Here is a 16,827-nt window from a genome sequence, read left to right on the forward strand (position 1 = left end):
TTCTCATGACTTTCAATAAACTAATTGGTCATACCATGTCTTTCAAATCCCTGCCTCAAAATATTGTACATTTTGCTTCCCCGCCCTGTATGTATGTATGTATATATATATATATATATATATATATATATATATATATATATATATATATATATGTATGTACAGCTCTGGAAAAAAATTAATAGACCACTGCAAAATTATTGCTTTCTGGGATTTCATTATTTATAGGTATGTGTTTGAGTAAAATGAACATTTTTGATTTATTCTCTAAACTACCGACAACATTTCTCCCAAATTCCAAATAAAGTTTATTTAAAGCATGTATTTGCAAAACACGACACATGGTCAAAATAACAAAAAGAGCCAGTGTTTTCAGACCTCAAATAATGCAAAGAAAATAAGTTCATATTCATCTATAAACAACACAATACTAATGTTGTAACTTGGTAAAGTTCAGAACTCAGTATTTGGTGGAATAACTCTGATTTTCAGTGACAGCTTTCACATGTCTTGGCTCTCCACCACTGCTGTTGGATGATTTTAATGCAGCTCTTGGCAGAGAAATTCAAGAAGTTCAGCAATGTTCCATGGCTTATGACCATCCATCTTCCTCTTGATTATATTCTAGAAATTTCCAAAATAGGTTCAGATCAGGAGGTTGTCCTTCCCATGACAGGGTCTTCATGTGGTGGTCCGTCATCCACACCTTTATGGACTTAAATGAGGCCAGGAGCATTGTCCTGATAGAAAAACCAGTCCTCAGAGTTTGGGAACATTGTCAGAGCAGAAGTCCAGTAGTTTTCAATAGTTATTTTTAGATTCCAGTTACTTTTGTGGCATAATAGCACTGTTTTTGCCACCCAGCTAGTCCTATTGCAAGAAGATGGGGATGGCCTCAGTTTTTATACTTCTTCTTAAATAAGACTTGGATCAGATGTTTATTCAGTAGAATAAGGTGTCCTAATAACACTATTGCCAACACATGGAAAGCCCAGTAACAGATGCGAAAATATGAGACCAATAAGTTTATTAAATTCTGACCTCAAAATTTTGTGCAAAATTTCAGCAAGGCAGCTACAAGAAACACTACCTAGTATAATACATAGGGATCAAAATGGGTTTATTTGAGGACACCAAGGATTCCATAATGTCAGGAGAGTCCTTAATGTTATTCAAGGTTTGGAAGACCCCTCTGATAAGGCCCTCCTATCCTTAGACGCTGAAAAGGCTTTCAGAGTGGAGTGGCCCTATCTGTTTAATATCTTGGAAAGATTTGGATGTGGAGATACATTTGTAAAATGGGTTCAGTTGTTGTATTTAAATCCTACGGCAGAAATATTAACAAACAAAAATGTACCAGGACCAATCACAATCAAAAGAGGATGCCATCAAGGGTGCCCACTGTCACTGCTATTATTCACTCTAGCGATTGAACCATTAGCGATAGCTGTATGAATGCATGTGGAAATAGCTGGAATAACAATTAGCCATACAGAACATAAATTAGCGTTATATGCAGATGATGTTATTCTGTTCAGCTCTCATTTTAGTAGCACTATACCTGTTTTGCTAGAGTAAATATATATTTTATATATATATATATATATATACACACACAACAATATATAAGTAAAGTAATAAGTAATGTAAGTACTGTATGTAAGTCTTGAGAAGAAAGAGGAAGAAAACCAAGTTAACAACAACAACAAACATTGCACACTTGATTCAATATGTGCCTAAAGTATGAACAGGACAGCAAGATTCATGATCTATAAGTTAATACTTGAGTCACACTGAGGCCCAGGGGTCAGTTTATTTATGGAGAAACAGTCGGACAGTGGGCTACATAGACTCTAATTCTGATTATAAATATCCAGACATTTGGTCTGTGAGTCACAAGCTTTCTGGTAACAAGCTCAGGTGAAATGTGAAATGCTGCCTGAATATTTCCGAACATCTTGGGACTTTGCGCGTCATTCATGTCTGTGCTTTTATGTGTTGCAGCACATCCTGATTGTCCAGAGGCAGCTCTCAGTGCTGGAAGAGGAGCAGGAGGAGTTTCGTCTGGCTCTCAGACAGTACATGGAGTGTTCCTGTGCCCAGACTGGATGTTTACAGTCAGTCTATAAAACATTCTAATTCTTTTTCTTTTTTCATCAATTTCTCATTCAAGCAAAAACTCATGCTTGATCAAAATAACACTGTGTTGTCTTCACATACTGAATGACTTCAGTTTACATAGTGTGTTAGCTTATAGTCAGAGAAACAGCAACAGTTCCTTTATGCTCCAACGACATCAGAACTGTGATCTAAAAAGGATGATTTATTTGTTTAGATTATCTTGTCTTAAAGGAAATTTGTTGTTATGGTCTCCAAACAACAAAAGTAAAGTGGCTCAAAGGGGAAAGGAGACTCCAACATAAGGAAAGGACACCAATAAAAATATAAAGATTTTAAGGATTTTATTAATCCAAATTAAACAAAAGAAATTCAATGAATCAACAGTCATTCAAGAAAGTAATAAACTCAGGAAATAATACATACCAAAAAGGGAACTCAATGAACCAAAAGAGCCTGGAGGTGCCGGCAAAAATAAATAAAATGGAGGGGGAAGGCCGGCCACCCCCTATAGGGACGTAGAAGCTGCTCCCCCTCCCTAACAAAAAAAGAACTCGACTAAATCTAAGCCAAAAAATGTGACCACCAGCCACCCCCAGGCTAAACTAAAGAAATTAACTTCAAAGTTAACCAAAAGCTTCAAGCTGGGCTGGGTCTGGGTCTGGGTCTGGGTCTGGGTCTGAGGAGGCTTGGCTCTGACTGGCCAGACAAGGTTAGACTGCACATGTCATGACCTCACACAACATTTGTACACTGCCTTTATAATATAATATGTATGGCATTTAGGGAACTCTAAACTCATGACAAGTCTTCAAAGAATTATGACCAAAATGTAATGAATCAGTCCATTTTAAAACAGAAAATAGGCATCAGTGAAGTAATAAAAAATGGCCTGCTGTCAAAATATATACAACCTTGATTTTAATGCTGCATCCTAACATAGTAATTTATGTCAGTGGATTAAAGAAGATTTACATTTTAGGATTTTCCAGGGGTGGATTTGACCTTCATCTGTTCATACTGTCATACTCCTGTTGTCTCTGCAGAACAAACTCAATCAGTAACATATTAACTATTACTTTGGATCCTCAAACAAAGCACAGCTGCCAAAGGACAGCAGAACATTTACATGCTTTGGCATGGCGATTTTTCTAAATGCACTGTCATGTTTGTTATTGCATTTTCAAGTTGAAATGAGACTAATGCTTTTGACAGAACACTTTATAATTAGATCATGATTGCCACATAATGGATGATTATATAATTAGATGGATTCACCTCATCTGTGCTCAGTCACAGTGTGAAAAACAGTTCAGACAGCAGGCCATGTTAGGGGACATGATGTGGTGCACTAATTAACGATTGCATGACTCTCTTGTTTTGCATTTGGCAGCATCGCAGTTCAGCGGCTGGCAAATGAATCACGCTTCATTCTCTATGAATTCTGGGAGCACAACAACGTGTGGAAAAAGTAAGTGTTTGCCTGTTCCATATGCATCATGACTAATGAACAGTGACTTGTTCAGATACATCTCAAATTATTTCCTTGCTCAATTTGGACTCACAAAGAAACGGTCTGGCTTTATCCCTGCCATCACATGCAATGGAAATTATGGTAAACTCTAGGTACGAACTTGAAAATTGCACATGAACACCCCCCCACGTTTGATTAAAATAAATTAATTAAATTAATTAAATTTGATACACAAGCTACCGAGGTGCAAACATGGCGGAGAGCAACGAGGGATTCATCACACCTAATAAACAATGCTTTTTGTTTGTTGATTGTGCATAAAAGTTTACTTAACAACCTGGAAGGCAGTCATTTTCTGGTAGTGGATGAAAAGCTCAGTTTTATTTGTAGGTGGGTCCAGGTGCCAACCAGGAGCTAAAAAACTTCAGTGAGGATTAATCTTGACCTGTGTACATAAATGTGTGTGTGCTGTGAATGAAAGAATTTACATGTACAAAGATTTCAACTTCTTGCACTTATTCTGAATTTAAGATTCCACTAATATTCCCTGTTCTGTGCAGCTGTGGATGCCCCAATTAAAAAAAAAAGAGTTTTTCATCATTTTCCACTGGTGTCAAACTGTATGCAGTCAGCCTGTTCTTTTAGCTCCTGAAACTCCTTGAAAAGGTCACATATATATATATATATATATATATATATATATATATATTAGTTTATATCCATGAATCATGTTCATACTCTCTGCCATTTAACAGGTCTGTTTCTTCGTCTGACCTGAGTCTCTCCTCCACTTGACTACTGAGTGTAAACAGGGGTTGTGTCACCACCTGCTGTAAAATTCACAAATGTTTAAAGAATCTTGGTGAAATTGGAATATCAGTGTATCCCAAGTTTTACAAAACTCTCCATTCAGAAAAAGGCTTAATTCAGAAAATCCAAACAAAATCAAAATTCTGTTTACATGACACCTGTCGAAGTCATAACAATGTCATATTCCGAATTTTAGTGGAACATTCATGACTGTATGATGTGTAATCAAGTCACTTTTTTATCTGCTGATCTGCTTCACATGTCCAAATCTGAATATCTTGTCTTTAGCCACCTGCAGACCAACTACAGTAAAACCTTTCAGAGGGGGAATGTGGACTTTCTGGAAACTCCTGAAATCCTCACCACCATGCTGGTTCCTGGTAAGAACATCAGCAGACCTTCAGCCTCATATCACAGTCTATCAGCTGTTCTATCTAATAAGCTATACTTTCCTTAGCTGATATTGCACTGAAAAGCATTCCACATTACTGAGGATTCAAATCTGCAAAGTTATATCAAATTATAAAATAAATCAGAATCAGAATCAGAAGCTCTTTATTGTCATTTGACAGTACAAAGTACATCAAACAAAATTGGGTTCGATGATTAGGGACATCGGGCCGCTGCTCCTAGTACAGAGTACAACTAGAGCGCTGCCACAAAACCCTTTCTTCGAAAATTGCAGTGAAGAACAGAAGATAATGCAAAGCACAAATATGAAGACATCATACAGATTACACACAGTACACGTGGACACATGCTGGAATTTTTTCATGGATTTGAAGGGAATCGGGGGACAGTGTGAATAATTAGACCGAGTGCAGACGTCGAGAGGGGGGTTGGGGGGGATGGGGGGGATGGGGGAATGGGAGATGCATGAGCTGTGTAGGAATTCTGGAATGTGTGTGCGAAGATAAGAGACACCAGTGGGTTCGCTCTGTCCAACCCTCAGTCTTATCAGTCCTTATCAGTTCAGCCACTGTTGTCTTGACCATGGAAGATGTTTTGACTGCAGTGGGAGTAAGGATAGAGAAAGAATGTGCTGCTTCCTCAGTTCTCAGGGGAATAATTTAGACCTCCGGGGAAACTTGATTGCTGCATAAATTGGTATAACTTAATTTTTGTTATACCTGGCCTCAGCATTCCTTAGCCCTTTCGTCCAGTGAGGTCTCTACGCAATTCCTCGATCTTCTCCTTGAGTCCAGCAGATTGACGGAGCCCCTCCATGGTTGCCCTCAATCCCTCTGCGGACTGACCCGTGATGTAATCCAACTTCTTATACGAGTCCCCAGCCCGTCCGGTCAGGTCTTGCACACTCTCCTCCGTCTGCTTCACCGCCTGTTGTAATTCCTTCACATTTTCACTCACCGCTCCGAAGTGTTTCCCAATTTCCACCGACAGCAGTGGGGTCTCTTTGCATGCTGCTGTCTTACTGATTTTGCGATAGATCAGGACCATTCCCAAGCCAATCAGAAGGTGCCCCACCATCATAATTCCAAACAAAATCACGTCTTCTGCATCCTCCACCGACAGTTCAGACAGACAGACCACCCTCCACTTGTCCCAAGCGTCCCAGGTGTATCCAGCTGAAGCTGTCCCATCAGGGCAGGCGGGTTCCCCAGGACCATTCTTCCTTGATGAAAAAATTGTATCAATTGCGCTGAGTGACCAGTTGATCAATTCCATGTTTGCTGATCGAGAGCTCAGTAAGCAGGGATTCAACAGAAAAGTAAATCAGACGAGACACTGCAAGGCCAAGCAAGTAGGGGAGGCAGGAAAACCAGCAGATAGCGGAGCTCAGAAAAACACGTCTGCTCTCTTCGAAGGACAGGAAGAGTAGTAGAATGTGCCAAATTGTGGATCCCCATGTTGTTGAATAACAATCAGTGCTAGACAATGAGCATTTTTGCCTGAACTCTGAAAAGGGCTCACATATTTCCGTACAGCAGGGTTGCCCAGACTTTCTCAGCTCATGACACAAATCATGGCAGTATGTCACAGTCTGTCCTGCTGCTGTCTCCTCCCTCACCTTGCCACACCTCATCAGCCTAATCCATTCCACCTGTTGCTTATAACTGTGCTTAAACAGCTGGCCAGTATTCAACCAGTGCAGGATTGTTCTTGCAGCATGCCAGACTATCCAGCCTACTGTTGTTGCCTGATTCCCCAGTTCTGACCCTGCCGGAATCTGATCACATCTTCTCATCTCTGCCTCAGTAGACCAACCATCCTTCTGCCTTTGATTACAAGATCTGCCTTTGTGAATCCTGTTTCTCATCTGCCTGTGACAGTGTTTACCGACCTCGGGTTCCCCGAGCTTTGCTCCTTCTGTCAACGTCCGTGTCTCCTGCATCGCCTTGGTGACAGATCCATCTGTCGTCTCTGCAGTTCTGAATCTTCAACCCCCTGCCTGTCCTGAATGCTGCTTCAGGTTGTTCCCCTCTCTGTGTCACTACATGCCTACGGGTGATAAAAGGTGATCCCTGGACCTCGCAATCCATCCTGCCTCTTTGGCCAAGCAGCAAAGTTCTCGTCTGCCATGTGGGAAAGCCCAGTTTGAATCCTGCCAGCACAACCGATCGCCAGAGCTACTCCACGAGCATTCGAGCAGCTCCAAGGATCCACCATCATCATAAAACTAGACCCTCACAATGCCTACCACCTGGCCCATATCTGAGAGGGCGGCGAAAAGAAGATGGAATTCAACACCCACAGCAGGCACTACGAGTATCTAGTGATGCCTTTTTGGCCTCCCCAAGCCCCAGCTGTCTTCCAGGCTTTGAGCAACGACATACTGAGGGACATGCTGAATCATTCCAAATCCCGAGAGGAGCATGTCCACTCTGTCCAAACCGTCCTGAGAAATGTGAATTTCATGCCTCCTCTGTCTCCTTCCTGGGGTGCATTGTGACACAAGGCACCCTGCAGATGGACCCAGCGAAGGTCTCTGCCGTCACATTCTGGCCTGTCCCTGACTCCTGCAACCAGCTGCAACACTTCCTGAGGTTCACCAACTTCTACCACTGCTTTATCTGTAATTACAGCTCTGTGGCTGCCAGTCTCGCAGCCCTTACATCGTCCAAGATACCTTTTTTGTTGACTCCTGCCAATGAGGCCTTCCAGAACCTCAAGTCCAGGTTCACCTCCGCACCCATCCACCAAATGCCGGCCCCTGACCACCAGTTTGTAATGGAGGTAGATGCCTGTAAAGCTGGCTCTGGAGGAATGGCAGCATGGGTTAGAGGGCACCAAATTACCCATCCTGGTACGGACTGACCACAAACACTTGGAGTACATTCAGACTGCTAAAACACCAAACTCCCGCCAACTGCGATGGTCCCTGTTCTTTATCACCTTTAACTTTAGTCTCTCCTACCACCCTGAGTCCCGCAATGCCAGGCCTAGTGCTCTGTACCGTCAGTTCCAGAAGGGAGAAAATCCTGTTGAGGGACCAGCTTCCATTCTTCCAGCCCCTTGCATAGTCACCACCTTGTCCTGGGAGATTGAGGAGAGAGTGAGGTCTGTCACTGAGGGCCAGCCTGGGCACAGTGCTTGTCCTCAAAACTGTCTTTTTGTTCCCCTTACCTTGATGTCTGAGCTACTGGAATGGGCCCACACTTCCAAACTCACCTGCCATCTGGGTTCCCAGCAGATTCAGGATGTCTTTCTCCAACGGTTCTAGTAGCCCTCCTCAGAAAAAGATACCCTAGAGTTTGTTAGGGCATGTCCCGTGTGTAGCCAACACAAACCCTCTCACCAAGCCCCATCTGGATTCCTTTGGCCACTTCCAGTTCCTCATTGTACATGGTCTCACATCTCCTTAGACTTTGTCACTGCTCTTTCTCACTCCAGTGGTGATATGGTCATCCTCCCTGTGGTGGAGCAATTCATCAAAATGGCCCATTTTGTGCCCTCGCCTAAGCTCACGTCAGCTAAGACTGCCCAGCTGGTCCTACTTTATGTCTTCTGGCTGCATAGTCTAGCTGTTGAAACGGTATCAGACTCAGCGTCCCAGTTCTCCTCTGTATTTTGGAGGGAATTTTGTAAACTACAGCGGGCAACCGCCAGCCTGTCATCTGGGTTCCATCCTCAGTCCAATGGGCAGACCGAGCACAAGAACCAGGAAATGCAAACAGCATTGTGCTGCATGGTGTCCCAGAACCCCCCTTGTTGGATCAGCTACTGTAGATTGAATATGCTCACAACACCTTGACTAGCTCTGCTACAGGCCTCTCTCCATTCCAATGTGCCTATGGCTACCAACTTCCACTCTTTCCAGCCCTAAAGAGGGAGGTCTCCTGTCTGTTGGTCCAAGCCTTCCTCCCTTGCCGTCGATGAACCTGGTCCCATACTCCCACTACCCTCCCGCACTCTGTTGCTCATTATACTGCCATGGCCAACCGACATCGAACTCCAAGTCCTCCCTACCAGGCTGGCCAGAGGGTGTGGCTTTTCCCTTGGGATCTTCCCCTGCGAGTGGAGTCAGGAAGCTAGCACCCAGGTTCGTTTGCCCATTCCCCATCCAGAGGGGCATCAGTCCAATGGCAGTAAGACTAAGACTCCTATGCTCCACATGTCCAAGGTGAAGCCGGTTCACAAGAGCCCTATGTTGCCAGCTGTGCCACTTCCTCACTTCATCCATGGGGGTCCTGCATTCTCTCTGAGATGTTTAATCTACTCTGCTACGGCATGGTGGGGGATTCCAGTACCTGGTCGACCGGAAGGGCTAGGGTCAGGAGGAGAGGTCCTGAGTTCCTGGCTGCCATATCCTCGAACTGGACCTCATCACGGACTTTCACTGTTGGCATCCTGACCCGCCCCCCAGAACCTCTGCACCATCCAAGGGTCCCCGCCAGACAGTTTGGACCTCTTTTCTACCTGTCTCCTGGACAGGGATTCATCCGCTGAAGAGCCATTCTGCAAAACTGGCTCCGCCCGTCCTGGGTCTTCTGACCTCCCAGTTGAGGAGATGGACCGGACCACGGCTTCCTTACGCTCTGCTTCTTCTGTCAACATCTGTGTCTCCTGCATCGTCTCAGTGAGAGATCCATCTGCCTTCTCTCCGGTTCTGATTCTTCAAACCCCTGTCTGTCTTGAAGGTCTGTTCCCCTCTGGAGTCATCTCCATCACTACACACCTATGGGTGATAAAAGGTGATCCACGGAACTTGCAATCCTGTCTGCCTCTCAGGCCAAGCAGCAGTGTTCTTGTTTGCCACGTGGGACAACACACTGAATAACCAGAGCACCTCAACAACTCTGCAATGTCTCATAAAGAACGATGAAAGACTTTTTCTGACTTACTTGCAAGTCTATGCTGCATTTGTTTCTTCCCTCTGCACTATCTGTTCCAGCAGTATGTGTTTTAACTGCCAGTTGGAGAAGGTAAAGGAAAATAGAGCGGTGCCTCCTTCAGAATCAGATCCTCTACCAGAGGCCTCAGAGCCTGAGGGTTCTGCGCAGGATTTTAGATGTTCCTCGGACTGGTCTCTTTTAGACAGAGATCTCTGATGTTGTTCCTGGTATCTGCTGGAGCCATCCACTCAGCTTGGGGGCCACTGCCCCTTGTGCCCTGATCGCTACTGGGACCACTGTTGCCTTCACACCCCACATTTTCTCTGTCTCCTCTTTCATCCCTTTGTATTTCTCGAGCTTCTCAAGTTCTTTCTTCCAGATGTTGCCATCACTTGGGATTGCTACATCTATCATTACCACTGTCTTCCTATGTTTATCAACCACCACTTGGTCAGGCTGATTGTCCATCACCATCTTGTTGTTCTGGATCTGGAAGTCTTACAGGATCTTGGCTTGTTTGTCTATCACCTTCCATGATAGATGTTCCTGTACACTATGCCCACTACCTGGTTATGCCGCTCCATGTATGCCTTGCCTGCCAGCATCTTACACCCTGCTGTGATGTGCTGGACTGTCTCAGGGGCTTCTCTACACAGCCTACACCTGGGGTCCTGTATGGTGCGGTAGACCCCGGCCTCTATTGGTCTTATGTTCATGGTCTGTGCTAGTGTAGTCATGAGTAGTGCCTGTGATGTCTTTGAGTCCAACCATTTCCAGCCACTGGTAAGTTTTCTCGATATCATCCTCAGTCTACCAGTGGTATATGCCATGCAGGGGCTTGTCCTTCCATGATAGTGCCTCTTGCTCCTCCTCCTTACTGGGGTTTTGATGCCTGAGGCATTCACTTAGCAGTTGGTCATTGGGGGCCATCTTCTTGTTATATTCCTGGAGGCTTGTAGTTTCCCCCAGTAGCACTGACACTTAGTAGTCCTCAACCTTTGTCCTCAGTCCTTTCACTTTGTGTACAGCCTCAGGATGCTGGACTTAGGGTGGAACCCTCCATGTACGGTAAGGAACTTCCTTGTCTTGATATCAGTGGCTTGTATCTCTTCCAGTGGCCAGGATATTATGCCAGTGGGGTATCTGAGCACTGGTAGGGCATAGGTGTTGATGGCTTGGATCTTATTTTTCCATTCAGCTGACTTTTCAGGACCTGCCTTACCCTCAGTAGGTATTTGGCTGTGGCTGACCTCCGAGCTGCCTCCTCATGATTTCCACTTGCCTGTGGGATCCCCAGGTATTTGTAACTGTCCTGCACATCTGTAATGTTCCTCTTCAAGATACCATCCGCCCACATTTATCTAGTCCGGATGACATCCCAATATCTTTATTGTATATCCGAGTGAGGGGAATCAGGAAGTCAATGTCACACTCATTCTTGGCATACAGCAAGATGTTTTCCATGTAGAGGAGATGACTGATGGTTGTTCCACTTTGGAACTGGTATTCAAAGCCACTCTTTGTGATGATCTGGCTAACAGCAGGGGGGATATAGCATCTCTTCGGTATATGCCCCATTTGATGCTTACCTGCACAATTTGCTTTGACTTGACCTCCACAGTTGTGTTCCATAGCCTCATCAAGTTCTGAATGAACTCTCTTAGTGTCCTGTTGATGTTGCACAGCTTTAGGCACTCCAGTATCCATGTGTGTGGCATTGAGTCATAGGCTTTCTTGTAGTCAATCCAGGCAGTGACAGGTTGGTGTTCCTGTGTCTTACAGTGTTGGGTGATTGCCGTGTCAACCAGTTGCTGGTGTTTGGCTCCTCTGGTGTTGCTACCAATTCATTTCTGTGCTCTGCTCATGTATTGTTCCATGAGCCTACTTGTCTTAGCCACTATGATGCCTGATAGGAGCTTCCATGTGGTGCTGAGGCAGGTTATATGCCAGTAGGTGGATGGCGTTGTTCCCTTCTGGGGGTCCTTCATCATGAGGACTGTCCGGCCCTGGGTTAGCCACTCTGGATGGTTTCCTGACATTAGTAGCGAGTTCATCTGTGCTGCTAGACGTTCATGGAGTGCAGTCAGCTTTTTAAGCCAGTAATCGTGCCAGGCCCTGGAGCTGTCCAGCTCTTCATTTTGGACACTCTTGATTGGATGTCTACTACGGTGATTACTACTGGGTCTTTTTCTGGAAGTTGGCTGTGCTCTGCCTGTAAATCCATCAGTCATTGGGTGATGGTGGTATGTCTTACCTCTTTCTCCTAGATACTTTTCCAGTATTGCTCAGTCTCAACCCTGGGTTGCCTTATTATCCTGCCATTAAGAGAAGACCTTAGCTGGGTTGGTGCAGAACCTCTTGTTTATTCTCCTTGCCTCTACTTCTCTTGCATACCTCTTTAGGCAGATAGCTAGGGCCCAGGTCCTAAGCTGTGGACAGTTTGTTATATTTCCTGGGCAGCTCTTTCCTTAGATTCACACCTCTACTTAGTTCTGTTAGAAGCTCGATTTCTCTCTGTGCTGCCACAATCTTTGCCTCTAGCCTTCTCCTCCATGGGGCAATTCACTCCTTCCGGCTGCTTATGCTGTTCATCTTATAGCCAAGTATCTCTAGGATGACTGTTGCTGCTGCATACATCAGCTGATTGGTCTCAGTGATGGTATTGGTAGGCATAGTTAGGAGTGTGGTGTTCAAGTCCTTTAGTAGAGACTGCTCTGGTACTTAGTTTTTTAGCCTTGGCAAGCAGGAGGTAGTTGAGTTCCCCCAGGACTTCATGATTCTCTCTCTCGGGTCAGCTGCCCTTGCATTCAGTCTGTCTGTCTTTGGGGCTTGGTACCCAATCTTGACATTTGGGGGTGATGATAAAACCACCACCAAGCTGAGCTGTCGTCCTGGCTCCCCCTTGTTGTAGCATCTTTGTGCCATGGATGAGGTACAACGCTGCACCCCGTTAATCTCTAGCTGTGATAGCAACTTCTTATTGAGGATATTTGAACACTGAGCTAAGAGAAGTTTCTTAGTCAGTGACGACGTGGGGTTTTAAAGCAACCATGTCTACCACATCCTCTGCATATATCCCCTCTCACTGGGATTGCTAGCATAGTAACACTCCATCAGTACCATGTTCTCTGCCCTGCTCCAGGAATGTGTTGTTCCAGTGGCTGATTTGACATCAGGATGTCCTGGTTCCCCAACACCTGACGGGGGCCTCGTTGTCTCAGGCAACATCCAAGCCGGCATGACTCTATCATTATTTGTATTGCTCATTCTGAGGTACAGGCATATAACGTAAAGGGCCTTGGCCAGGGGCCCACCTGGATCCACGTTACGTTTTGCTCCTGTCAGGATTCAAACTCCCAACCTTAATTATATATATATATATATATATATATATATATATATATATATATATATATATATATGTGTGTGTGTGTGTGTGTGTGTGTATATATATATATATATATATATATATATGTATATAAAACTCCCAACCTTCATTATATATACTGTATATATGAAAACATAATAACAAATATTATATTACATGCTCCAATTACACCCTCCTACCTCCACCTTAATCTGATACACTGGACTTTCAAATTCACTTACGGTGCCAAAATTCACTGTTAATACTGGGAAGTTTTGGATATCTGAACAGGTGAAATATATGCAACATACATATATGTACATAACTCATCCTTGAAGTCACTTGAATAAATTTAACAGTCAGATAGTCTTCACTACATTCCATTAACAACATGTCTGCCTCTGTCTGCTCCAGTTAATAGTTGCACACTACCCTTGTGTTTACGTTTTGTTGAAATAACTTGTCTTTGTTTTTTTGTTCTGCTTTTGTAGCTTTTCCATCCACAAGGACAAATGTGCTGCAGATTACACAGACACAAAACAGCCCTACATGCCTGATGTCTCTTTAGGTCATGGTCAGTTCATGTGTTTTGCTGTTTTCACAGCTTCGTGGTGGGTCCTCAACAACAACTGAACATGGACTTGCAGCGGGGAGACAGACACAACACAACTCGTGAAGTCGTGGTGTTCAGTATCGATTTTATGACCTCCATGTTCCTTCATAGTCAGGTGGTTTCTTGAAATAGCCCATATGTGTGTTTGTTTACACCCCTAGAGGATGCGCTGATGTCTGAAAAGCAATGACCTCATCAGATAGAGACCTATCTGATGATCTAACATCATCACTGTGTGTGACGTGACTTCATCCACAGCCCAGGGTAGATCAGGGGAGCTGATGCATGCAGTGAATGTGTGTGACACACTGTTTGTGTGTCTGTGTGTGAGACAGATCTAAAGAGAGAGAGAAGGACTGATAAAGACAGAAAGGAAAACAGGGGGGGCAGATATAACTGTGTCAACTGTAACAGCGCAGGGGAGCTCATTACACCATTATTCTGTTATAGTACCTAATGTGTCAGGTTATATTAAAAATCTGTTGGTAATGAATAAAGCTTATTTATTGTTGTGTAATTAATGTGTTGTTGCAGTCTTCTTTGTGTTGCCTAATTATTTCTCAACAAAGAAATAATGTGACTAGGTTTGAGGGAATCCAATCTGCCTTTCCTTTTACTGTCCACTTGAGGTTGGTTCCAAAACCAATTCACTGTTCCAACTTTTGAGCAGAAGTAAACATGTTTACAGGTTCAGATTAATCCCCAAGGGGAAGAGAAAGAAAAGAAAAGAAAATACACAATTGACAAGTAATCAATGAATCCAGTCTATTTCTCTTAGACAAAGATGTCATACAGTCTGATGGGAGCCTGATCCACAACAGTTTTCATTCATTCATCTTCTGAACCACTTTATCCTCAAGATGGTTGTGGGGTGATAGGGGTGACAGGCTCCAGCCTAGCCCAGCTACGTTTCAGGCCAAGGTGGGGTACACTGACTTGACCAGGACACTCTTAAAAAAGAGATTTTTAATCTTAATGAGCTTTTTTCCTGGTTAAATTAAGGATAAGTGTTCAAAAAATCACCATCACTCCTACATTAACACCTCTGAGCCATTTAGATTTACCAATTAACCTATTAAGTGCATGTCTTTGAGAAACCGGAGAGCACCCATGCAGTCACTGGGAGAACATGGAAACTCCACACAGAAAGGGCCCACAAAGGTTTTCTTTTGCAGGATTCCATAATGTCTCCATACGGGGCATGTCTGCCATAGACTCTCCCTGTGGATGCTGTCAAAAGCCTTTTCAAAGTCCACAAAATGGTAGCCATCATGGAAAGACAATACTTCACAGAAGCCGATAGACAACTTTTGGACTCCAAATATTATAAACCCATGTCACAAACTATTCACCATAATAGACCCAGTTACAAATCTGGTCCAATGTCCAAAGTCTTTATCAAAAGAAATACATTACAGCAAAACAGCGTGACTACCTTTTTGATTCAGATCAACCCCGTACCAGGCAGTTTTATCTCATCCTGAAAATTCACAAATATCCAGAGACACGGACCATTCCCCTTGAGGTTCCTCCTTGTTTCAGACTGCAATAGTACATCAAACAACATTACTCAATACAGAGACCACTTTCTTACTCCCCTCTCCAGGAAACACCATAGCTATATGAAAGATACTTACCACTTTCTGCACACCATCAGACCCATGGTTGTTCCTACCCAATTCTACCTATTTACCACTGACAGCCTATACACCAACATGAATACACAACTGGGTATCGAGACAGTAAAGACCATCTTCCAACGACACCCAGACAATAACAGACCTGACCAAGAATTCACAGAACCCCTAACCATTTGTTTCAATAATGAGTTCAGCTTCAACAATAAACATTATCTACAAATCAGCAGAACAGCCGTGGGTCAGAGGTGTGCACCCCCATTTGCAAATGTCTATATGAGTGAGTGGGAGTGAGAGGCTCTGGCCAAATGCCCCTTAAAACCATCATTTTACCTCCTAATCTTTAGATGACGTTATAGGAGCATAGCCACACAACATTACACATTTCCAACAGTTTATAGACGTACTCAGTGATCATCATCAATTCATAAATTAAATACACAATAGATAAGCATCAGGTTCATTTCCCTGACACTACAGTCTTTTTCCAAAACATCGACGACAACAGTAAAAGAATGTTTACCAAGGCTTACCTCAAAAACTGAAACAGATGCTCTTCTCCACAAAACCAGTTACCATCCAAACCACACCTTTTAGAGGTTTAAGGAAATCATGAATTATTAGATTCCACCAAATATCTCCGTTGAATCTGATTTACATGAATCCATTCACATTTTATTTAAAAGCCTCCATAAAAGAGCCAGTTCAAAACCATTCCTCAGATCAGTTAAAAGCAGCATGTTGGCCTTTCTCACTCCCACTCACTAACCCAGTACCCTGGGTTCACCATTCACTACTGTCAGGCCCCCTCCCCCAGAATCCCATAGTACCCCTTCCCCCTACCCAAACCAGGGTTTGTATCCCCCCTCCCACCGCTACAACAACTGAGGGATTCTACAGCTGCTCCAGTTAGCCTCCTAATTCATCCACATCCATACCTCAGCTTATACCACTGGTTTCCACATTTTTCCGCATTGTATATCACTCCACCAAACCATAAAACATAACTTCCATAACATTCAAACACAAAATCTGGCCAATGAGAACTTCAGGATCATCTCTGCTGTCACAAAAAACCTCTAGCATGCATAACATTTTAGTCAGATCCATCGTCACCGCCCAGAGTCAGCCACCTAGCATTCATGAAGCCTGGTTTTACAAACACAGAAAAGTCATCACCAACCCTTACAGCCGTTCAGTTTGCCCACCACATGGCTCCTTTTCCTCTGTCAGACAGCAACATAATCTACATGAGGGGTATTCAAATCCAGTCCTCGAGGGTTGGTATCCTGCATGTTTTAGATATTACCCTCTTCCAGCTCACCTTGAAGCCATTACATCGTTCTCAGGCTTCTGCAGAGCTTGATGATGAGCTGATCATGAATTGAACCAGGTGTGATGGAAGAGAGAAATATCTAAAACATGCAGGATACCAACCCTCGAGGACCGAATTTGAATACCCCTGATCTACATAATCACCTGCACCACTTGTAATAAACACTATATTGGTGAAA

At 43.8% G+C, this 16,827-nt stretch overlaps 1 protein-coding gene across 1 annotated transcript in view; it reads left to right on the top strand.

Moving 5' to 3' along the window:
• The window catches only part of LOC115416373 (N-terminal EF-hand calcium-binding protein 1-like), a 35,729-nt gene extending 21,854 nt beyond the window's left edge, over window positions 1–13,875 (top strand). Inside the window, exons 3-6 of the mRNA XM_030130116.1 lie at window positions 2,005–2,117; window positions 3,512–3,589; window positions 4,691–4,782; window positions 13,668–13,875. Coding sequence (XP_029985976.1) covers window positions 2,005–2,117; window positions 3,512–3,589; window positions 4,691–4,782; window positions 13,668–13,696 — 312 coding nt within the window. The 3' untranslated portion in view covers window positions 13,697–13,875. The remainder of the gene's footprint in view (window positions 1–2,004; window positions 2,118–3,511; window positions 3,590–4,690; window positions 4,783–13,667) is intronic.
• The last annotated feature ends 2,952 nt before the right edge of the window (window positions 13,876–16,827 follow it).

The sequence above is a fragment of the Sphaeramia orbicularis genome, unplaced genomic scaffold (genome assembly GCF_902148855.1).
Source record: "Sphaeramia orbicularis unplaced genomic scaffold, fSphaOr1.1, whole genome shotgun sequence".
Lineage (NCBI taxonomy): Eukaryota > Metazoa > Chordata > Actinopteri > Kurtiformes > Apogonidae > Sphaeramia > Sphaeramia orbicularis.